At 39.3% G+C, this 23,773-nt stretch overlaps 1 protein-coding gene and 1 long non-coding RNA gene across 6 annotated transcripts in view; one reads left to right on the forward strand and one right to left on the reverse strand.

Annotated features, from left to right (window-relative positions):
- DYNC1I1 (dynein cytoplasmic 1 intermediate chain 1) overlaps window positions 1-23,773 on the forward strand; it is a 308,734-nt gene that overhangs the window by 249,301 nt on the left and 35,660 nt on the right. For all 5 annotated transcript variants that reach the window (XM_041727422.1, XM_041727417.1, XM_041727419.1 and 2 more), the window contains one exon: window positions 612-756. In XM_041727422.1, coding sequence (XP_041583356.1) covers window positions 612-756 — 145 coding nt within the window. The remainder of the gene's footprint in view (window positions 1-611; window positions 757-23,773) is intronic.
- On the reverse strand, window positions 412-23,490 carry LOC121474517. The gene is made up of 2 exons (XR_005983420.1): window positions 23,116-23,490; window positions 412-741 (listed from the first exon to the last, which is right to left on the reverse strand). It is a non-coding gene; the product is annotated as an uncharacterized LOC121474517 (long non-coding RNA).

Here is a 23,773-nt window from a genome sequence, read left to right on the forward strand (position 1 = left end):
TAGACTTGAAACTTCTCTTCTTTCAATGAAAACATTGTTTTTTAAATATCACATTTAATTATGCATATCGTATTGTGGTGGCAAGGCTTTCTACAAAGTATTACTTTTTCAGATATGTTAACTTTAAGAAATTTCCTTGAAAAGATAAATGTAGGTATACAAGGATGTGTAGAGTTTTCTAGCCAACGGGGTTCCCAGAAGGAGTTAAAATGGAATGTGTGCCAAATGTCATCATAAGGAGAGAACAGTCTTATTAAGTAAAATATGAAAGCTTCTGAGATGGAAGTATGTATGTTTTCCATTGAGGTGCTGCATCAACAATGATAGGATTTGAGGAACTCCTAGAAGAAGGATTAAATGACAAAATTTGATAGTAAATTTAGAAGGTTAAAAAGATTATATTGCTCCATATTATTTTTTAATCATCAAAACCAGTATAGCATTTTATTTCTCTCAAGATAACTGTGAAAGTGGTTTCATTTTTGGTAGTTCATGGTGGTTCTTCTAAATTACCGAGATGTAATCATGCAGAGACGGGTTTGTTTTCTTTAAAAGCAGTCGCTGCTTTGCAAAGGTCACTGAAATTCTGCTCCTGTGTGGTCTTCATGCAGCAAAGCAGGTATTGGGGAGGTCTTCGAAGGTCACCAGGGGCCGGTGACTGGAATTAACTGCCATATGGCTGTGGGCCCAATCGACTTCTCACACCTGTTTGTCACGTCATCATTTGACTGGACCGTCAAACTGTGGACCACAAAGGTAAGAATATCTTGATTTAAGTTCTCTGGTAATGCCTAGGCAAAGGGACAATTTTATTGTATACAGCCTACTGATGAATTCAGTCTGCCTCAGAGCTAAAGGTTCACTTTCTTAGTCCATTTTATTTATTTTAAAATACGTAAGTGATACTTGAAAACATTCTAAATTTTTAAAATTCTGGCAGTTTGGGGCACCTGGGTGGCTCAGTGGTTGAGCATCTCCCATTGGCTCAGGTCATGATGCCAAGGTCCTGGGATTGAGTCCTGCATTCTCCCTCTGCCTATGTTTCTGCCTCTCTCTGTCTCTCTCATGAATAGATAAATAAAATCTTAAAAAAAAATAAAAATAAAAGTCCAGCAATTCAAATAATAATAAAATGCAAGTCCTTCTTTGCTAACACTAGTGCTGCCCAGCACATGTCCTCCAGGACTACCATCCTTCCCTCTCCCCACTTCAGTGTTGACTGAGCAGAGCTCTATAGCACTGGCTTACATACACCTGCACTTGTGGAAATGGGACTTGGGACCTGGTGGTTTGGGGCTTGGGGTGTGTCTTTTGACCTTTGGTGGTTTTTAAGCTGGCAAATGGTACTATGTTAATTGTGTTTTCAAAGGCAATTCTGACCATGTTTGAGAGCAAGAAAAGGAAAGGTCACTGGAAGAAGGGTGCTGTAGTCTAGGGAAATAAGTGACAGTGACAGGGACAGTGGTGTAAACCAGTAGTTTGGGATGGAGAGAAAGAGGTGGATTCGAGAGCCATTTATCAGGTAACAGCCACAGAAATTGTTGATGTGATTTGATATAAGGATGGTGAGACAGGGAGTCATCAGGATAAAAAGGCAAGTTATAGCTGAAGAATGGAGACTGTGCTAATCAGTCACTGTATTCACTGCATGGAGATCACCAGAGGAAGGGCGCCTTGGCCAAGAGCATTGTGCAGGTTAAATGTAAGGTTCTTGGGATGCACAACTCATGATTGCCATTATAGTTTGCAATGTGGGACAGAAGCGGAGGGAGACCCCTGGGCTATAGGTACATACCTAGTAGCAGTCAGGATAGAAATCATTATTATAGTCCATGGAGTGGATTTTTTTAAAGATTGTATTTATTTATTTGAGAGAAAGCAAGAGATCACAAGCAGGAGAGGGAGAAGCAGACTCTCCTCTGAGCAAGGAGCCCCATGCAGAGCTTGATTCCAGGACCCCAGGATCATTACCTGAGCCAAAGGCAAATGCTTAACTAACTGAGCCAGCCGGCACCCCAAAGAGTAGATTTTAAAAGAAATGTTAAGACTAGACCCAGGAAAAGAGGGGTATTTAGGAAATAAACAGGAGAAATGGAACTAGAAAAGGAGACTTAAAGAGTGCCAACCCAAGAAACAGAGGGGAAAATTATCACTTTTGAGTGTGTGGCTTCCTGGACATGAATAGAGAGAGTCTGTAGGAAGAGCACAGAATTGGCCTCCACTGCATGAAAAACAACCTCACCTATAAGAGATACCCAAATTAAAGCCAAGGTGAGAAACTTCTTTTCAACTGTCATACTGACAAAAATCCAAAAGCAACATAGTCTGTGAAGGGACGAAAGAACCAGCCATTCTCATACATTGCTGTCTTGAGTGCAAAATGGCACAACACTGGAGAGAGGGATTTGGCAGTATATAAAAATAATTCATCTTGCATATTTGCTCATTGTCAGAGCAATTCTTGCTTCTAGGAATCTATGCCAAAAGTATACTAGCAAAAATAAGAAAAAAGACATCTGCAGAAGGAGATTCATTGAAAGGCTATCTTGAATAGGAAAAGACTGGAAAGGACCCAAGACTTCATTGTGAGGGCTCTGGACAAATCAAAAGTAAACTACATCCACACGAGAGAGGACAATTCAAGTGTATGAAGAAGTGCAGATTTCTTCATACTATTATGGAGTGATGTCTAGGAATATATTTTTAAGTGAGAAACGCAAGGTGGAGAAAAGTGTAAATAGTATGTTGTCATTGTTTAATATTTATTTGTATATTTTTAAAGGTTGGAAGGACACACATACATAAAATTATTATTTACAGAGAGGCAGAAGGCTAAAAGAAAGAGAATAACCACACTTCTTAAAATATATTTTGTACTTTTGGTTTGGGAATCACATAAACATTTTACATAGTCACAAAACAATAAAATTTTTAAAGTGGTGAAGTGGGGAGCCTCAGTGGCTCAGTCAATTAAACATCCAACTCTTGATTTCAGCTCAGGGTCATGGGATGGAGCGCCACGTGGAATGGGCTTTATACTCAGCAGGGTGTCTGCTTGAGATTCTCTCCTTCTCCCTCTCCCTGACCCTTTGCCTCTGCCCCTCCCCCCAAAAAATAAGTGAATAAATCTTTAAAAAATGTAAAGTAACATGAAACAAATCAACCTTACTATGGTTCAAATTGGAGGCAAAACATTACAGTGTGGAATTATTCTGACTTTAAAATCCTGTATTTTAATTATACATTCCAAAAGAGATGTATTTTAAGGATAAAAAAACTGCAAAAAATTTTTAAACTACTTTTAGTACTCACATTGCTGATGGTTGTATTGTCACTATTACTGACACTATTGTGTTGGTATCATGAGATAAATGACTACATTCCTGTCGTTGAAAAGTAATATTAGCTGGGTTGAAAGGAGATACAAATGCTTGAATTGAGTGAGACCTCGGCAGTAATCATGATTTTAAGTTGGATGTATTAGTAAGAATTTGTGGTGTGTATTACCTTTAAATCTAAAAAATACACTTTCAACCAAAAGGTCTAGAAACAGTGACCAATCCAGTAGCAATGATGCTCCTAGTGTCCAGTTTGTGCTCTCTAAATACCACTTGCACTAAAAGAAACCAGAGATCCTGGAAGAAATTACTGATTCTAGATCTGCAGCAGGAAATGTGTAAAAATTCATCATAATAAAATGCAAGGAAGCTACCAAACACTACATATTTCTTGTCAAAGGTCTTAGAAGCCACATTGAATAAGTTTCTGCAGGCCAAAGAATATCAATGATAGTAATAGATTCATGAGTTCATAATAATACTGAAAAAAGAAAAAAAAAACTCATTAGTTATCTTTGGAGATCATGAGGGAAGCCAACTCAATATTTTGGAAACTAATAAGTAAAAGAATGAATCAGTTATTTATTCTGAAAGAGTTAAACATTTGTTCTGTCTTTTCTATATGATTTGTACATCAGTGCTACTAAATAATTGATGAGGGTTTGTTTTTCCTTATAGAAAAAATGCAGCTAATACAGAAAGATAGGATTGAATATTAGGTAGTGATTATTACTGATAGCATTCTAAATACAGAAACAACTTTCATAGCCTTCTATTTTTTCAAGTAGGCTTGTCCCCCAAATCAAATTAAAATCCTATCAATCCACCAGATCTCTGAATTTAGAGGGAATAGGAGATAAAGATGCAAAATATTACATACTACAGGGATAGAATCAGCCAAGTCAAGGTCATGGAGAAATCTGTGGGACAGCGGATCTCATTTCTACAACAAAACCCATTTTTTTTTTCAAAGAAAAAAAGGAAATGAAGGTGGAAACTACATATCAAAACAAAATAGAATGAAACAATACTTGAGAAATTTCAACCAATCTTAAAATATGAATCCTATGTAGATCCTGATCCAGATAAGCAACCCTTTAAAAAAAAGTAGAAGGCTGTTAGGAAAATCGAAAAATTGACTAGATATTTGAATATATATATATGAATTATTATTCTTTGGTGTGACAATTATATTTTGATCATTTTAAGTGGTTTTACCTTTTAGAGACACTGAAATTTTACAGAAGAAATCCTAGGATGTCAGAGATTTGCTTCAAAATAATCAGTTGGGAAGGGAGAGCATGTGGACATAGATGAATTAGATTGTTTAAGTACTGATAAATATTGAAGCTGGATATTGATACTATTCTATTTATGAGTATGTTGGAAATTTCCTATAATATAAAACCAAAAAAAAAAAAACAAAAGAGAAGGGAGTGAGCAATAGTAACAAATACATCATGAAAGTGTCGTCAAGACTGAAATATGTCCACTGTATTTAGTAGCTTCACTGTGCCCGTGGCAAGTACTGTTGAGCCGGTATGCTGAGGAGGGGACAGAAATAACAATGGGTTAAGGAGTAAGTGGAAAGCAAGAAGCCCTGAAGAAAAATCAAGAAGTTTGACTATGAGGAGAGGAAGATGGGAGGGAGAAAGAGTTTCTTCTTTTTTTTTTTTTTAAGATTGTAGAGACTCTTGAGGATGTTGCTGTTGACAAAGAGTAAAGAGTAAAGACAAAGAGTAGAAAAACTGCGAGTATAAGACAGAACAAGGTCCCTGAAAATGTTCAAGGGAATGAGATGCATTAGCATGGGCAAGGGATAAAGTTTAAATTCCATTGTAACAAAAGGAACAGGAAAAGAAGGGGACAAATATGTGCAAGTGTGTAGGTTTGGTGAATGAAAGCAAAGGGAACTCTCAACATGATCCTGTTTTCCCAGTGAAGCAAGAGATGAAGTAGTTTGCTGAGTGGGAAGCAGAGGTGCTAAAGGGAGCAAGCTGCAGCCCATCATGAAAGAGAAGAAGAAAAGCTGATTAGGGAAGCAAAGATGGGCTCTGAGGGTGTGGAGGACCCTGCTGGGTGGGAGATCAGAATGTTCTAGGTGGCACCAACCTTCAGGGCCAACTTCCTCCAAGAGAACTTAACAGCATTTAACGTATGCTCATGGATGAGGGGGACACTTAGTTGGCTCTGGGGCCAAAACTTTCCCAGAACATGATGGCAGGACAATAGAACATGGGATCAGAAGCAAGGATGAAAGCATGTTCGATTTTGGAGGCTAAGGATTCTACACTAGAGCTGAAAGGAAATGACAACAGACAGGAGATAGTAAAAGTTGGATGCCCCTACAAGATCAAAGAATAGGAAGGAAGGAAGGAAGGAAGGAAGGAAGGAAGGAAGGAAGGAAGGAAGGAAGGAAACTAGTAAAGTAAGAGATTATTAGAAAGTAAGATGTTTGGATTTAGTAATTCACAACTGATAAAAACAAAACCAAATGAACAAACAAACAACAAAGGCCCAGGATGTGGTCGTGTTATAACCAAAGCCAAGTGGATGTGAAGTTCACTGGAGCAGATGGGGTCCTGGAAATAAAATATCAAGGTGCTAGTGGGCTGTGGCTTTCTTTGAAGGGGCCAAAATCAAGGCAAGGCTAGAATGGAAAAGGAAATAGTGAGCTCAGTGCTAAAGTCTTTAGTGAATTAGGAAGAGAGATCAGAAGAGGTAAAGGATGATACAGAGACATGGCCTGCGCATAAAGAAGCAGGATTTTTTACTGGATGTCTACACCCTGGAGAGCAAATACTCTATTTCACTCTTGTGAAACAGAATAGCTGGTAATGAACAGTTTCTACTTGAGGAGACACTAGAGGAGGTGGTGAGCTTATGGGAGAGGGAGGGTTCACCTGAAACAGGCTGAAGAGTGACTTTTCCATGAAAAGGCTGAAGGTGGATGCAGATGGGTCCCATTCATCATGGAGTGAGAAGCAGGGAGAGCACCGTGGGAAGATCTCGAAAGGGAGAGAGCACTGAGAGGTGGGTTCAAGTAAAATAAGTAGTAAAGGAGATTCCTAGAAAATGCTATAAGAATTTAGCAAGAATGGGGAAGGGAGATACAAAAAAAAAAAAAAAAAGCCTGCAATTCTGAACAGAATGCTAATTCTTGCAAATTCTAGTGAGGACAGCATGCAGGAAGAAAGGCTTAAAACACCTTACATTGCCTTCCCTCCACCCCGCAGCACACCAGATTTCAGATTTCATCATTTAACCATGGTCAGGGGAGGCTTCACATTGAACAGAAACTTTGTTGGAGTAGTTCACCTGGCAAACGCAGGACAAGGCTGCATTCCAGCAGCCAAACCAACAAGGGAGAAGCCATTTTCATCTAAATGGCCAAAAGGAAAGGATCCAGTCGGGAATGCGTGTGATGAGCTGGAGAGAGAGATTATATTGATAGTGCAGATTTATTTTTATTTTATAAATGACGGCAAGTCATTTTAGGACCAAACTAGTCAAAATTGAATTTTAGGGAGTTTTCTATGGAAGAAGAATTTGCGGGGATTGGGAGGAGACTGCGAACCCAAAATTTATCGAGGGCACACTGTGTGCCAGGCACACTTGCCAGGCAATGTGTTGAATCTGTTGCATATGGCAGATAGTCCAGGAAGTCCTTGTAGTCAACCCCGAGGGGGGGGGGATGCATTAGCCCATTCTATAGAAGAATTAGGGACAAGAGGGCTGAAGTAAATGGCCTGATGGGCTCAGTGAGAACCTGGGGATCCCGGAATTCGAACCCAAATTACTGTGACCCGCTCAAAGCTGTGTTCTTTTCCACACCAGCGTGCTAAGCCCTGAGACATCCGGTTATGAGGCTAGTTTGACAGCCAGGTGAGAACCAGAATTTCTGCAGTGGCAGCGATATTGAGCTTGTGGAGGAGAACACAAGTCTGACACCAGCAAGTGGACAAGGGGACGAACTGACTTGATTTGAGAGCAGACTCAGTGAGGATCGTGATATTTCTGCCTTAGGCATCTGAGGGGAAGAATGGTGGTGTCAGTGACCAGTGAGAGAGACAGGATATAGAGGAGGAATGGGCTTCGTTTGGGGGTAGAAAAGTAGCAGTCTGGGGCACACTCCAGCTGAGGCACCTGGAAATTCCTAGAAGGTGATTGAAAATAGTGGAGCTCAGGGATGAGAATGGAGTTAAAACTCTCCTCGATCTTGGAGATGTGAGGTCAAGCCCCACGTTGGACATAGAGCTGAGTTTAAAAAAAAGATCTAGATATGGCAGGAATCAACCTGTAGTCAGTTATTTATTCAGAGAGAAAATTAAGAATAGAATGTAAATTGAAGAGGACAGGGTGCAACTGTGAGGCCACGGCTGCTGCAGGAAGGAAAGGAATGTGTGTGGGGGGGGTGTCGAGGCAAAGAAGAAGGTGACACTGGCCCCAGGGCAGATTGGAGCTGGTTGCAGAGGAAGGAGGGAAGACAAGAGGCAGAGAAAACAAAGACCACTTCTTGAGACTGGGGCTGCAGCTGAAGGAGACAGGGCGGTGGTTAGCAGGGAGAGCCGGGCCCAGGAAGCATTTGGTTATTATCCTTTCAGAGAGACTTGAGCGTGTTTGTGGGCTGAAGAGAAGGAGCCAGGAAAGAGTGACATTGATGGTGAGTGGTCTAACAATTGAGAAAGATGCTGTCAGGTGCCAGTTTCGGATTGGGGAGGGAGTAGAGGCAGGACACCGCTAAGCCTGGAGAAAGATCCAACGGGTTTAACTACATGGAAGGGGAAGGGGAAGCAGGGAATGTGTGAAGGTTCCCTATTCTCTGGTGAAGTCAGAGGCACGCTGATCTGCCCAGAGCCATGGGAAGTGGGATGTTGTGGAGAGAGGAGGGGAATTGCAGGTCATGCAAGAGGGACAGGCCCCTGACTCCTGAGGATGCCTGAATGGTGCCAGTTTGAGGACCAGCTAGGGCTAAATATCAAAGATGCATTTCATAGGTGATGGCTAAGTTTTACAAGAGTGCCAGGAATTGTGGAAAGTGGCCATTATTGACTCTCTAAAGTCCTCACAAACCTCCTGAATCTGGCATTTAAAGCTGTCCAAAGCAGGGGTGCCTGGGTGGTTCAGTGGGTTAAGTATCTGACTCCTGATTTTGGCTCTGGTCATGGTCTCAGGGTGGTGGGTCATGATTCTCTCCCTCACTCTCTGCCCCTCCCCACCACACTCTCTCTCTCTAAAAAAAAAAAAAAAAGGGCAGAAAAACTGTCCCTAACCTGTCCCCAATGTACTGTATAGCAGGTCAGTTGACAAATTCAGGTGTAGGGGATATACCACTTCTCTGCAATTTTAAACTAAGGGTTCTAAAAGTGTGGCCCCTTGATCATCATGGGCAGCATTACCTCGGACTTCTTAGAAATGCAAACTCCCTGAGTCACCCCCCAAACATTCTGCATCAAAAACTCTGGAAGCAGGGCCAGCGATCTGTGTTTTATTTATTTATTTATTTATTTATTTATTTATTTATTTTTACTTATGATAGTCATACAGAGAGAAAGAGAGAGAGGCAGAGACACAGGCAGAGGGAGAAGCAGGCTCCATGCACCGGGAGCCCGATGTGGGATTCGATCCCGGGTCTCCAGGATCGCGCCCTGGGCCAAAGGCAGGCGCCAAACCGCTGCGCCACCCAGGGATCCCTGATCTGTGTTTTAATAAGCCCTGCAAGTAATCCCCATGCTGCTAGAATTTGAAGAGCCATGTTCTAAACCAACTTGAAGTTCTGTCTCAAACTCCCCATCCTACAGAGCTGCTAGGGTGGTTCATTTATTCTAAGGTGTCTCTCCTCTCTCAGCAGGGTTGTGTTAGGGAACTGGGGAGCTAGTTCAGGATTCAGGCAGGAGAATGGCAATCATTGTCCCATCCTCCAGTCAGATTTCCTGATATAATTAATACCCTATTTGTTCTGGCCAGAGATTTATACTGTGAATATATTTGAAACCCCACATTGATCATAACCTTTTGTGGTAGCCTTCTAGGAGCAGTGGTTCTACTTGATACTCTTGGCAACACTGACTCCAGTCTTTCTCCTCTTCTCAATCTAAACATGCATAAAATTGAAAGGACATGGTAGCAATATCTCCTATAATTACTAGTCCCTTTTACAAGACTGACTGAAAGTAACCTCATTTGTCTTTATAAAAAGGGCAAAGTGAAAATATATTTTTTTAAATACTAGAAATCAAAAAAATGCTGGATATCAAGGCTTTGAGGCTTTTTTCATTCTTGTTGACAGTAAGAATTTTCAGTTGGAGAACAGAGAGAAAAACGAGATGGGTAGTTATTTTTTTGGACCCTTTTGACAATGATGGTTACCTTGGTAATCTTTATTTTAAACTTTTTGTGTAATGTGAAGTCATCTGATAATTTAAACAAAGATGAAAAAAGTTATGGTAGAGGCCTACTTGGTAATTGAGTTAGTGATACCCTCACACTGAAGATTATGTCTTAGTCCTTTTGGATTACTATAACAAAATGACACACACTGAGTGGTTTTTAAATAACAGGAATTTACTTCACTCAGTTCCAGAGGCAGGGAATCCCAAGATCAGGCAAGATGCCAGCATAGTCATGTTCTGGTAAAGTCCCTCTTCCTGGTTCATATCTAGGACCTTCTTGTGTGTCCTCACATGGCAGAAGGTCTAAGGAAATCTGTGAGGTCTCTTTTATAAGGGCACTAACCCCATTCATGAGGTGCCACTCTCGTGATCTAAGTACCTCCCAAAGGCCCCACCTTCTAATATCACCACATTGGGGATTAGGATTTCAATAAATGGATTTTGGGAGGAACACAAACATTCAGGACATAGCAGATTGTAAGTTAAATCACAAAGAAGAATTCTTCAAATGATAGAAGTAATTGATGCTAAGAAATAAGACTTTGAACTAGTCAGGAGTCAAATTTTAAAAATAGCTGCAGTATAATACTTTGTCCATAAAAAAAAAAACTATAGCTCAAAAAGACTCCCCCCAAAGTTTAAAGGCAAACCAAACAACAGGAGAATTTGGCAACAAAAATAAGCATTTGTACATTCTACAGACCAATTAGTTGCATTTCTATCACAAAGATAAAATAGGAGGACAGAAAATCTGCATTCCAGGGGAGATGTTATGCTGCAATTAGCACACTGAGCAAAATGAATGTAATCTTGAAGACTTTAGCAAAGTCCATATCCACTCACTCTGCATAAGTAATGTGATTGCCAGCGAGACAGTAGCACTTCACACACTTTTATGCAGAGAGAAGCTATGATTTTAAACATCAAGACTAAGACATAAAATTTCTGTACATAGGATTTCAGAAATATTGTAGTTAAATGAAAAAGCATATTTGGAGAAAATGCGGCCTCCGTTTCTCTGTGATTTGAAAAATTAGTATTACTGTTAACTTTATATATGGTTTTATTTCAATTTCCCATGAAGATTGCACAGGTTGAATTTTTGAATTGGGGAAAGGCTAAAGGAAGAATGTAATACTGTATATTTTTGGAGGTTTGGGCTTCTAACCACCCAAAAGAGTGGTTTAGTTCATGAACACCAACTAGCCACATTGACCCCAGGTGGAAAATTAACCTACCTAATGGTGTTACAGAATCTTAAAATTTTAACATGACTCTTTGGTTTCATTATCATAGTTAACTTTTTTAAAAAGATTTTTTATTCATTCATTTGAGAGAGAGGAAAAGAAAGAGCACAAATGGGTCAAGGGGCAGAAGGAGAGAGAGAAGTAGACTCCCTGCTGGGCAGGGCACCTGACACGGGGCTCCATCCCAGGACCCCAGGATCATGATCTGAGCCAAAGGCAGATACTTAACCACCCAGGTGCCCCTATCATGGTTAATTTAGAAAGAGAGTTAAGTAACGCTTATTAGTGACAGAGGCTCTTTTTTTTCTTTTTTAAGCATAGTAACTGAACCATTTTTGATAGAGGAGCTTTGTTCATCACTTCAATTATCAACATACTGTATTTTAACTCCATTCAAGGGAAGTATAGAATGACCCTTGTCTTAGTGTAACCATGTGTGGAAAATAGTATTCTTCCCATTTAGGCAATATATGGGAGAGTCCAAATGAGTAAGTAGAGCAAATGATCAGTCATGTCCTCATGGGCATGTGTGGTTGGAGCCTCGAAGATATAGAAAGAATATAGGTTCTTAACCTGTGCACATGGATCTTCCATGTGAATTCCCACAATAAGCCGTCATCTGTCTCTCTTCCCTGTATGCCCCACCTGCTCTTCCCTCTAACTTTTTAAAAACAAAACCAAGCACAGACGCCCTACCCTTGACCTTGCTCCCTCTTTCTCATCCTTTTTATCTTCTGCCTTTTCCCACCAAACTGTGGTTTTTCTGCCAGCAATCTCTATCTCCATGATCACCACTAAACCTCCTCCTTCAAAAATTGCCCTGCCCCCCTTCTTGCCTGTTCCAAGGGCATTTTGCCATTTTCATTTCCTTTCATGACTTTGCTGTTTCAATAATGTTGATTAGTCCCTTGGAACATCCTTCTGTAATATATCAATGAGGCTGTTTTTAAGAAAATAGTAAAAAAACTGCATACTTAAAAGTCTGTCTTTGATAATCCTTTTAAAAAATAATTTTTAAAAATGCATAGCCTGAATAAATTCTACTGAGTTACCAACTCTTACCTTTTACTATATCTTAGCCCATTAAATTTCCCATCCATCAAGAAATGCTGGAGTTGATACTTAGAAATGAAGTATGAACTCTTGGCTGGATTAAAACATTCATTATTCCACTCAGCTTTTCTGTTTGCTGAGGTTTTGGGTAATTTTTTTCCTGTACTGTAGTTTAGCTTAGTGGCTAGACAAGTTATGAGTCTTTGGACTTTTTATCATTGCATCCAGCTTGGAAAGTTTCAGTGGATTCCAATTAAACATTGGGTTAATATTTATTTTGGTCCTGATACAGCTTCATAAGGATTTAGGTTCTTGATACTTTTCATGCATTTGCCAGCTCAGTCTATTCCTTTAGTCTTCAAAGGGCTCGAGTTTCTTCTGCTTGTCTTGATCATAGCCTCTAAATCCTTTCTCTCTTAAAACTTTGGGGACCTAAAATTCAATTCCTTTATGTTAACTGGTCAGGTAGATGGTCTGACTTAACCCATGTGCTGGCATTTGATGTGGCTCCTGGGCAGCACCCCGGGATGCTGTCATCCAAGAACCATTCACGACACACATTTGATTGATGGAACTCACTGACTTCTCTCAAATGTATCTTGACACTGTACAATCTATCCTAGCAGCTAACCTACATCTCAGTCCTTTTAACAAAATGTCTTTTAACAAAACAGAGAATCTGAAAACAAAATTTTCTAAGTGACTGAAAGGTGATGACTTTGCACAAATTAGAAAGATAATCTTCAATTTCCAAGCAACTACTGTGAAATCAATAAATATTACCTATTTCATGTTGACATCCTCTGCCAGGGTTTAAGTGTAAGATGACAGTCGTACCTGGTTTTGTTTTGGTTTGTTTTTTTTCCATCTTAGCTACTAGGAAAGAGTGATAATTTTAATTTTTTATGAACAAAAGAAATTGTAAAAATGTTGCTTTTAAGGAAAAACTTCAGTTTTTACCTTTAAAATGAATCCATCAAAAATGATTATGTATTGTAATAAACATTAAATATGGCTGTATTACACATAAGACAAAAATAGTTTTGTCTTGCTTATTAAATTGCATTTAGTGTTACATAGTTTCCATCCTTTCCCTGTAAGACCATGAACTCCTTGAGAATAGGCTCATATTATTTTGTCTGTATCCCTAGTACCTGGCAGAGTGCTTGGCATCTGGTAGACACTTAACAAATCATTGAATTAATACATGAATGAATAATCCCTGGATTTTTAAAAGATGTACATTAAAGACATACTGTAGCAAATATTTAGTTAGTAGTGGTTTTGAGCAGTAAAATTCGTAGTCATAATTTAGAAATATAATAATTAGTAAACTGAGGTTAAGCTTTAAAAATCCTATTAGGAAATATTTAAGAAACTATAATTTTGTGGGGGAAAAAATCTAAGGCAACTATCCAGGAGCAGAGTGGCCTCCTAAATATTTTTCTTACGAAGTAGATGAGTAGGATTCCAATTAGTCTGTGAGAATGATCTGAAGAGCTGGGCAACCAGAGTATGTATCCTTAGCCATCTCTTCCACTCAAGAGGATATTTATCCAAGTGAGCAAGGGAAGAGGCTCCTCAACAGGCTGACAATCTTCTTTTGGGGCACTGTAGCCTGGGTGCATGCAGCAATACTCCTTCTAAAGATGCCCTTGGGAAAGTCTGTGCTTTGTGGGATATGATCTCCCCCAGGAGAGGGGCGGGGGGCTTGACTCTCTCTAAATCATAGTTTATAAGAAAAAATTCTAACTCAAACTGAAGCTGGAGAGCAGAGGCTAGAGAAGGAAATGTACTAAAGAAGCTCCTCAAAATACAAGACATCCAAACTGAGGTTTGAAGGACTTCATGAGGTAAAGGGCCACAGAGAAGGGTGTTCAAGTATAAGGAACAGAGTGTTCAAAAATAGAAGAATGGGATATTTTACACCCTACTTGTATAACTTCAGGAAAATTACTCTCCCTCTCTGTGCTGCAGTTTATTCATCTCTGCAATGTCCACTACAATACTACCTACCTCATAGGGTACCTATGAAGATTAAATGAGTTTGTATGTCTAAAGCTCTCCAAACAGTGCCAGGCAGAGAGTACTATGCACTGTGAAAGAAGTAGCAATGCAATTCTTACTGTTAAATATAGTTATTGTTGATACTGTTGTTATTTGGTTATTAAACTGTCTCAGTTGGGCTGGAGCAATGGTTGCAAGGTGACCAGAAGGGAATAATGAAAGGGTGCCTCTGGGAACAAAAAGAGACCAGATGATGAAAGACAATAATACCTTGAATTTGACACAGGATACAAATCTGCAATAAACCAACAATGGAAACTGGAGAACAAGACAGTCTCTGTTGCCATGGTTGGAGAATAGACTTTCTTCTGAAGATGATAAGAATCATAGCTTATGGTAAAGTGGGATCTCATCACCTGTGGCTTAATGTCATGAAGAATGAGACTAGGCACTAAAGACATGTAACCTCCCCCTCAGGACTCTGACCCATAATGTTAGCATAATGGGCTACATGTGATGACTGTTTCACCAGATTATCAGCAATACATGGGTTCCACATTATCCCCACCACCTCCTATCCATTAGCCTCCTCCTATCTTAACCTTATTTGATTGGACCATTAATGAACACTCTTCAACTCTACCACACTCAGTTGTAGCATCTTGATTGACCAGAATGTTTAGTTTTGCAACTGTTCCTGAGACGTCCCTCTCAATTCATCACTACACTTAAATATGTAGATGAAGCCCAATCATGATGATAAAGACTTTAACGATAATAATCATAATAATAGTAGAAGCTGCATTCAACTGAATACTTCCACATGACTGGCATTGTACCAGTGATACTACATAATTCCAAGTGTGTTTTTGTAAATATGCTGCTGCAGGATCCCATCTTGAATGGATTGTTGCAGAATTGTCTCATCTGACCTTTCTGCTAGCTTTATGTTTACTTGTTCTCCCATTGTGTCTTCAATTGGAGTTTTCTTTTTATCCACTTATAACTGTTTTAAGTGTTTGAGCCTAAGATATATTCTCTCTTCCTCATTCTTCTTAGTTCTAAGAAACTTGTGTCACTAGTGCTTCTAATCCTTACTCAGAGTGCCATAAATTTTTATACACCTGTCCCTGCCCCACCACATCCTGACTTCTCAAAGAGGATTTAAATATGGCAGGACAAGAAAATGGGGAGACTATCATTTGTCCTAGACCTAAAGAAAGCACATGTAAAGATTTTTTTCTTAGTCTATTCTAATGCCAATTACTTTCACAGTTTCTACATGTTTCTCTAATGTGGTTGACTGTTCAGTATGTATTTACACACCTTTTTTCAGAGTAGGATATTACTATGTTCATCTTTACCCTGTGTCTGATATGTGTTAGTTTGCCAGTATTATACTCAATACAGAATGAGTAGAATTGGACAAATTACTACTTTATCAAGTCGGAACAATTAAAATTGAGAGAATGTTCTCATTCTTCTAGTACTTTGTAAAGAATAAATAAAAGTTTTGTAGAGGAAAAATAAATACAATTAATCTTTGAAAACTCTTATTTTCTCTTCCAAAGGAGAGTAACAGGCCCTCCCATAAATTCTGGGGAAACAGACCTCAGTGTTTACTACTGGAAGCTCACCAGCTCTGTGGAAGTTTCTGGAGAGGAATGTTGTGGAATTGGCGGTAGAGTGAAATAGTGTTCTCTGCTGTCCCCTGGTTCATTGGCTTGAACTGAGCCCAAGTCAAAAGTAAGAAGAAGTCTCTTATAAGTTGTCAGTTTCCTCCTCACTTAGGACCTTCCTTAATGATTAAAACCTTAACTTTTAAACCAGATTTCCCCCCTCTACCACTCTGCCAGACCCAGCTGCGTTAAGAGGTGTAATGGGTCACCAAACCAGGAAGGTTCTGCTTGAGAATCTTGGCTTCCACCCAACTATGGAACTTAATTTATGCCTGATTGATTTGATTTTTCTCTCCCTCAATTACCCTCCTTTTACAAAGATCAGTAAATCAGCTGAGTTTTTAACTCTTTTACTATTAAAGTCATTTCTTTAATTTAGCAATCCATGCACCATCAAAATGAAGTGTGAAGTATCTATGTGAGCATGTGCATGTGTGTGATCTTGTTTTTTCTTTTTACAATATTTTGTGTTAATCTAGGTCTGTAATGAATTAGAACAGCCATGTTCTTCGCTAACAATGCCCTCCCCCATTTCTTAAAAGTCTATCTGTTTGGAAAAATGGTTCCTTAGGAGCAGGGAATGACCGTGTCTTCTTTGCCAAGTTTGTGAAAAAATTATTACCCATTTCTCTGAGGTTGTTGTCTCTCCATGTCCACTCTCCCTACATAATCCTCCTAGGTAATCTTCCTAAAACCTTTAATTATACCATCTCCTTTTACTACAACATATAACAGTGTTTGTATTTAGTGGAATCTAAACAGGCATTTTTTAATTGTGGGAGAAGTTCCATGATTTAAAAAAGTACTGAAAGAATTAAAGTGAACAGTATCTTTAGCAGGGAGGCCTTTTTAACTTATTCTTCAGAAATGGGTTGGATATATGCATGCAGAGATTCCTAAATTTATCTGGATATGGGACTCATTTTTACCCAGGCATATTGAGAGAACAGTATTCCTTGGAAGATAGCTCTGGAAACTCTGACTGACACAGCTTTACTTGCTTTCCTAATCATTTCAAACACCTCAACCTGCATTTCATGGTTTTCCACCCTTTTGGACAAGCGTCTAACCATCGGTCCCAAAAGTTCTAAATATGATCTTTCCAATTTGCGTTTCCAATAATAATGTCAAATAAGTAAGCAAAAACCCCCAAAAAACAAAAAAAAAATTTAAAAATCTTCCCAAACCTAGTAAGGATAGAAATGACTCATGAACTTGAATATATCTAGAGAGAAAATAGAGAGAGGCTGAAAGATAGAAGAATTCAGTGTCCAGAAATAGTATGTAGACATGAAGGTGTGTGACAAGGCTCCAGGAGCCATGAAGGAGCTTTCCGTGAAGTCAGGTACAATGCCAGCACCACATGGAATAATGATTAAACAAATATACCACTTTTTAAAAATAGTCTCTATGTTCTTTATAGAATCAAAGTCCAGGTGTGAGGAAATGAGAAAGAAGGGCCACAAGAAAATTTGGTTTAAGTCATAGAAATCAGACCTGAAGAGAATGCCACAGAGTCCCTGTTTGCCTAATTTTACTGAGAAGAAAACCAATGTCATGAGAGGAGTGATTCAGAAATCCTTTTAGTCCCATGTTTTTTTCTGTCTCACACTGATTGTAAATGGGTTTTAAAAAGTGGTTTTAATGGTTTGAACTGTCCATCTATTTTTATTTGTGATTTAATAATGGACTCAGATGCTTGAATAACTTTAACCATTTTATTTGGCTTAATAATGCATCACTATAGTACTGAAACTATTCTTACAATAACTTTAAACAACACCAAAAAATTTAGCGCCCAAATACAATGTAAAGGTCTTTTGTTGTATTTATTTGTTAATTGTTTCCCTCTTTCCACTGAACTATGAGCTTTCTGGAGGTTGGTGGCCATATTTTACTTCTAGTCTGTATTTTCCCACTGCTTTCAATCAGAGTAGTAAGTGGTTAACATATAATGTAAGCTGATTATCTTACTGACCAATCACTATAAATGAAATAATACCAGTAGCAGTTATACTGCTAATTAACAATTAGAGAAACTCTGAGCTTTTATATTTATTGCAAATTTATTTCAGTCCTCATTCAGGCACTAAAACACAACTGCATCCTACAGACCCGCAAAGACACCTCTGTTCATTCTTTATTGATATTTCTGAAGGCTGCATTCTCCATGTATCACTTTTTTCTACTCCATTGATCTTCCCCCTTTGTCCAATCAACTGTACATTCATATGAACACATGAATGTATACATATCAACCTACACATTATCACTGCAAAACATGTAAGAATATAATAGCAGTGCAAGTTTTTAAACAATCATCCAAAGTTCATACTTTACATTAAGGTTCACTCTCAGTGTGTTGTACATTCTGTGGGTTTGGACAAATGTAGAATGATATATATTCATCCTTATACTATCATACAGAATATTGTCACTACCCTAAAAATCCTCTGTGCTCTGCCTCTGTATCCCTACCCCTACCCTTTGGCAACCGCTGAACTTTGTACTGTCTCCATAGTTTTGCCTTTTCCAGAATGTCTTGTAGTTGAAATTCTATGGTATAGCCCTTCTAGATTGGCTTTTTTCACTTGGTAATATGCATTTAATGTTATTCCATGGCTTTTCATGGCTTGATAGCTGATTTCTTTTTAGTTATGAATAATATTCCATTGTCTGATATGCCATAGTTTTGTTTTGTTTTTAAATATGTTCATCTACTAAAAGACATTTCAGTTGCTTCCAAGTTTTGGCAATTATGAATAAGTCTGTTATAAACATCGGTGTGCATGCTTTCACGTGGTCAGGAGTTTTCAACTCCTTTGGATAAATGCCAATGAGTATGATTGCTGGATCATATGGTAAGAGTATGTTTAGTTTTATAAGAAACTGCCAAACAATCTTACCAAATGGCTGTGCCATTTTACATTCCCACCAGAAATGAATGTTGCTCCATATGCTCACCAGCATTTGATATTGCCAGTGTTCTGAGTTTTGGCCATTCTAACCAGTGTGTAGTGGTATCTCATTGAAGTTTTAATTTGTATTTCCCTGATGACACGATATGGCACATTTTTTCATATGTTTACTTGCCATCTGTGTATCTTCCTTGATGAGGTGTCAAACTCATTGGCCCATTTTTTAATCCAGTACTTTTTCTTATTGTTGAATTTTAAGAGTTCTTTGTATATTTTGGATAAAAGTCTTTTATCAAATGTCTTTTGCAAATATCCTCTCTCAGTCTGTAGCTTGTATTTTCATTCTCTTGATAGCAGTATAAAGTCAATTAAGATTCTTCTACTAGTAAAGGGGCACCTGAGTGGCTCAGTCAGCTGAGTGTCCAACTCTTGATTTCAGCTCAGGTCATGATCTCATGTGTCATGGGATTGAGCCCCTCATTGAGCTCCTCAGCAGGGAATCTACTTGAAGATTCTCTCTCTCTCTCTGCCCCTCCCCCCACTCGTGCATGCTCTCTCTCTCTCTCAAATAAATATTTAAAAATATATTCTGCTACTAAGGCAAGTATTGCCTTCTCTAACCTTTTAATCAAAAGAATAGTATATTTGATTGATTATTTGCTCATTAAACCAGTAGTCAAGAAAACTTAGTGTATGTTTAACCTCATGCCAAGGACTTTCACAAGAATAGAAATGAGGCATGGTTCCTGCTACCAATGGGTGCTTAGTTACGCAAACCTGAGTAAAGAATGGAATTTCTTTAAAGGATAAGGTTCTTGTCAACGTCTAGCATTACCTTAAATTATTTTCTTTATAATCAAATACATATAAACATAGAATAAAGTATATACTCCTTAAATTTATTCATTTAATACATATCTATTGAGGTCTTACTGTCCTCTAGGCACTGAACAAAGTAACAAAGGTAGACAAAGTGCTTGACTTTACAGGCATGTTCATTCTGGATGGGAAGAAAAAAGTGTGCACATCAAAAGAAACATAACCAGGGATCCCTGGGTGGCGTAGCGGTTTGGCGCCTGCCTTTGGCCCAGGGCTTGATCCTGGAGACCCGGGATCAAATCCCACATCAGGCTCCCGGTGCATGAAGCCTGCTTCTCCCTCTGCCTGTGTCTCTGCCTCTCTCTCTCTCTCTGTGACTATCATAAATAAATAAATTAAAAAAAAAAAAAAAGAAACATAACCAATCCTTATTTATGGCAGTTGTGTTCTATAAGGTTGCCATAATGAATTGATAAACTCATAACCATTGCTTCCAGGGGAATTATAGGATTAGGTTTCTGAGAGCCTCTGGTCGTCACATTTTCATAAACTAATCAATACATGATCCTGTTTGGGGGCACCTGGATGGCTCAGTGGGTTAAGCAACTGACTCTTGATTTTGGCTCAGGTCATGGCCTCAGGGTTGTGAGATTGAGCCCCACGTAGAGCTTGCTTAAGATTCTCTCTCTCTTCCTCTCCCTCTGGCCCTCCCCTACTGCTCACACACTTTCTCTTTCTCTCTCTCAAAAAAAAAAAAAAATACATGATCTTGTTTTATGTGAATTTCTGTTTAAAGACATCTTATTAATATGTAAGGTTGATTCATTAGCAGTGAATTCCAGCCAAGGGCTCATGCCTGAAGGAAACTTCTCTAATACATATTTTGTCAGTAAAGCACATCACAGCCTTCTTGTGCTTAGGGGCACTGGACAACACTTAGCACCATGCTTGGGAGCCATTATAAACAGTGAAATAACCAATTAAAAAAACATAAAAATTAAATTTCATGGCACCAAATTAACTCCAAAAAGGGCATTTATTTATGGTATGGGAGTTGAAACAAGACAGCAGAGTATTGTCTTATTCAGCCTTAGATGAATACCAGGTGACTCAAACTTTCCTCCACTCTAGCCTTGTCCATGAATGACTGTGAAACACTGATTTGGGGCTTACAAATAAATCTTAGAGAGTAGGCAAATGCAAAAATTCAGAATCCATTAATAAATGAGGACCAACTGTAAATAATAAATTTCAGATAGTGGTAGGTGTTAGGAAACCAGTGAAGCAGGATTGGGGTAGAGAACGACAGGACACCATGAACAGCTATTTTACAGGGTGACTAGGGCAATCCTCTGTGAGGAGAGGACACCTGAGTAGACATGAGTGATTAAAAGGAGTTTGTTCTGTCAACGTGAGGGGAAGGAGGATATTGTAGGGAGCAAATGTAAATGGCTGCAAATCAAGGCGCAAGTTTGACTTGGTTTATTTGAGGAACAGGACCAAGGCCTCCATGTTTGCAGCAAAAATAAAATGGCAGAAGAGGAGGTTGAGAAGGTCAAGTAATGCATGGTCTTGTTGGCCTAAGGAAGAACTTAGATTTTGTGTGAAAGGGTAATAAGAAGACACTGAAGGTTTTAAAATATATATGAGCTGGGGTGCCTGGCTGGCGCTCAGTCAGTTGAGTGTCGTTGACTCTTGATTTTGGCTCAGGTCCTAATCTCAGGGTTGTGGGATTAAACCCCACCTTGGGGAGTCTACTTCCTCTGCCTTTCTCCCCACTGGTATGTGCATGCATGCTGTGTCTTTCTCTCTCTCTCTCTCTCTCCCTCTCTCTCTCTCTCTCTCTCATAAATCTTTAAAAAAAGAAAAATAAACAAAAATAAAAATAAAATATATATGAGCTATAGGTTATAACTCTTAACTAATTTTAGAGCCCCCCCTAAAATTGCAAATTAAATTTACCTCCTAAAATACCATTCAAATGAACTATATTAAGTGACAAGGTTTCTTTGAAAGTAAAGTGGTGACACAGTGTGACTCTCAGGCTGTCTTCACTGCTGACCCTGTGCCAGGTGATGACCCCAAGAATGACCTTCACCTGACACAAATGGGTCATTTCTTACTCACAAATCCTCGGTGTTTTTTCCCTCTAGTCTGCCATGACTGTACCAAAACACTGTTGCTGGGCTGCCTCTGACATACAGTTAGAAGGCAACAAGATCCAGCTGATCCAAAGCAGGTTAAACTAATTTTTTGACTCTTATTACCTAGAGGAAAATCTAAAATTAATATTTCTCCTAGAGAACTCCTAGAATCTTCCTCCCTCAAGAATTAAACCCCCAGCCCTCCAGAATTATTTGATAAACCTTGCTCCAATGAAGCCATTTCAGGGCTGTGAAACTGCATTGTATAATCCTACAATGGTGAATATATGTCATTACACATTTGTCCCAACCCACTCAATGTATATCACCAAGAGTGAGCCCTAACGTAATCTATGGGCCTTGAGTGATAATCATGTATCAACATGGATTCAGCACTTGTAAATAGATACCACTCTGGGAAGAGTGTTGATAGTGGGAAGGCTGTCCATGTGTAGGGGCTGGGGATATGTGGGACATCTCTGTACTTTCTGCTTAATTTTGCTATGAATATAAAACTCCTCTAAATACTGAAGTCTTAAACTTGCTCTACATGGAAAAATAAACAACAATTTAGGATTGAAGTAAGAATATATTTAAATATAACTGCATCAGACAGACTCCAAGGCAGCCCCAGGCCCAGTGCCTGAAAAGAAATTGGAAGACAATGTCTGAGGCCTGGGGGACAGAGACATCTCTGTGCCTGTGTGGGTGTTTGAGGGGGGATTGTGGGTTAGGCAGGGCTTGATTGGGACCACATGATTGGATGGTGTATGAGAAGGGGAGAGACTAGCATATTCTCTAAGGTGAACAAAGGCTTGAAGGCCAGAAGGTTTTCAGAGTACAGAGGGGACTCTGCGTCTGTGAATGCAGACGACTGGCTGGAACAGAGGGTTTTGATTAAGGGATCAGGGAAAAGCAAATTTGGAAAGCCTGGCCCTACCATTTCAGCACTGATCTACCCCAGTGGGACCAGACAGTGGTATTCATAGCCTCGGATTGTCTTGTTGGAGTGCTGGCCTTGGGATCTGTGGCATGGAGGTACTTTCTCAATGTAGTTATTTCTACTGAGCCTGTCACTAGCTCAGCAGGAGGTAAAAATTACTTGACAGTCTCTCCTGGCTCTCACCCATCCAAAGCGTGAGGGAGCGCAGGGGTGTCAGAGTGGGTGGGCGTTGAGGAGGGTTAGTCCTTAGGAACTGAAGCTTTCAGTGAAGAATACAGCACACAGAGAGGCTTACCCATAGTCTGGGGCCCCAAGCAAACAGCCCCCCCCCCCACAGTGGAGTCCCCATTTGTACCTTTCACTCTCAAAAGGTTTTATCTGGTATGGAAATCTCTCTTCTCTTTCTCTATCTCATGCACACATGCATGAACACATATGGAGACACACACACACAATTATTATCAAAAATCACTTTGGAATTTAAACTCTCAGCTAAGGATCCTTCTCCTAAACAAAGCTACATTTTAATACAGCTCTACTGGTTCCCTATTACATTGCAAATGTGAACTACTCACCATAGGCAGTACGATCTCCTTTAAGTCCATTTGACTTCTAAAGGCGAGGGTGATAACATTTTGGATTTCATTTTTGTTTGTCCTATAAGAGTCTTGAGTTTGGGCCAAAAACCCAGGCCGTGGATGAATGTGCTTTAGACCTCACTTTTTGTCACAGGGCCAAGTGGACTTGGGAGAGAGGGTGGAGCTGTCTGTTCAGACATGATTTTTAGTTTGCCCTTTGCCTCTGGAGCCAGGGCCTGGCCCCCATCCAGCCGCACGAAGAGAAGATTATGGTATTTTCTAGGTAATTTTAAGGAACACAAACCCAAAGTAAAGTCAGGTGGTTTCAAGTCTGCACTGAATTTTTCATGTTAAGGATTTGTCATGATTTGGGTTTTCAGCAGAGCTGTATTTTAAATGATGAAGGGAGTTGTATTCTTCTGCAGACAGGCATGTTTTGGTTGTTTGCTAATGACCTCTGGTTTTGCTTATGAGGAGTTTTGTTAACAAATGGAAATGTAGCAAAATAAAACACTCTTTCTCTTTCGTACTCTTTTTTTTCCTCTTTCTTCTTTTTTAAACAATGAGAACCCTTGCAATAAACTGTCAAAACCAGGCTATAGATATTGGTTATTGTAGCATCATTAATACTGTGTAAAAATAAATTAGTCACTTT

Source organism: Vulpes lagopus, chromosome 13 (genome assembly GCF_018345385.1).
Source record: "Vulpes lagopus strain Blue_001 chromosome 13, ASM1834538v1, whole genome shotgun sequence".
In the NCBI taxonomy this organism is placed as follows: Eukaryota; Metazoa; Chordata; class Mammalia; order Carnivora; family Canidae; genus Vulpes; species Vulpes lagopus.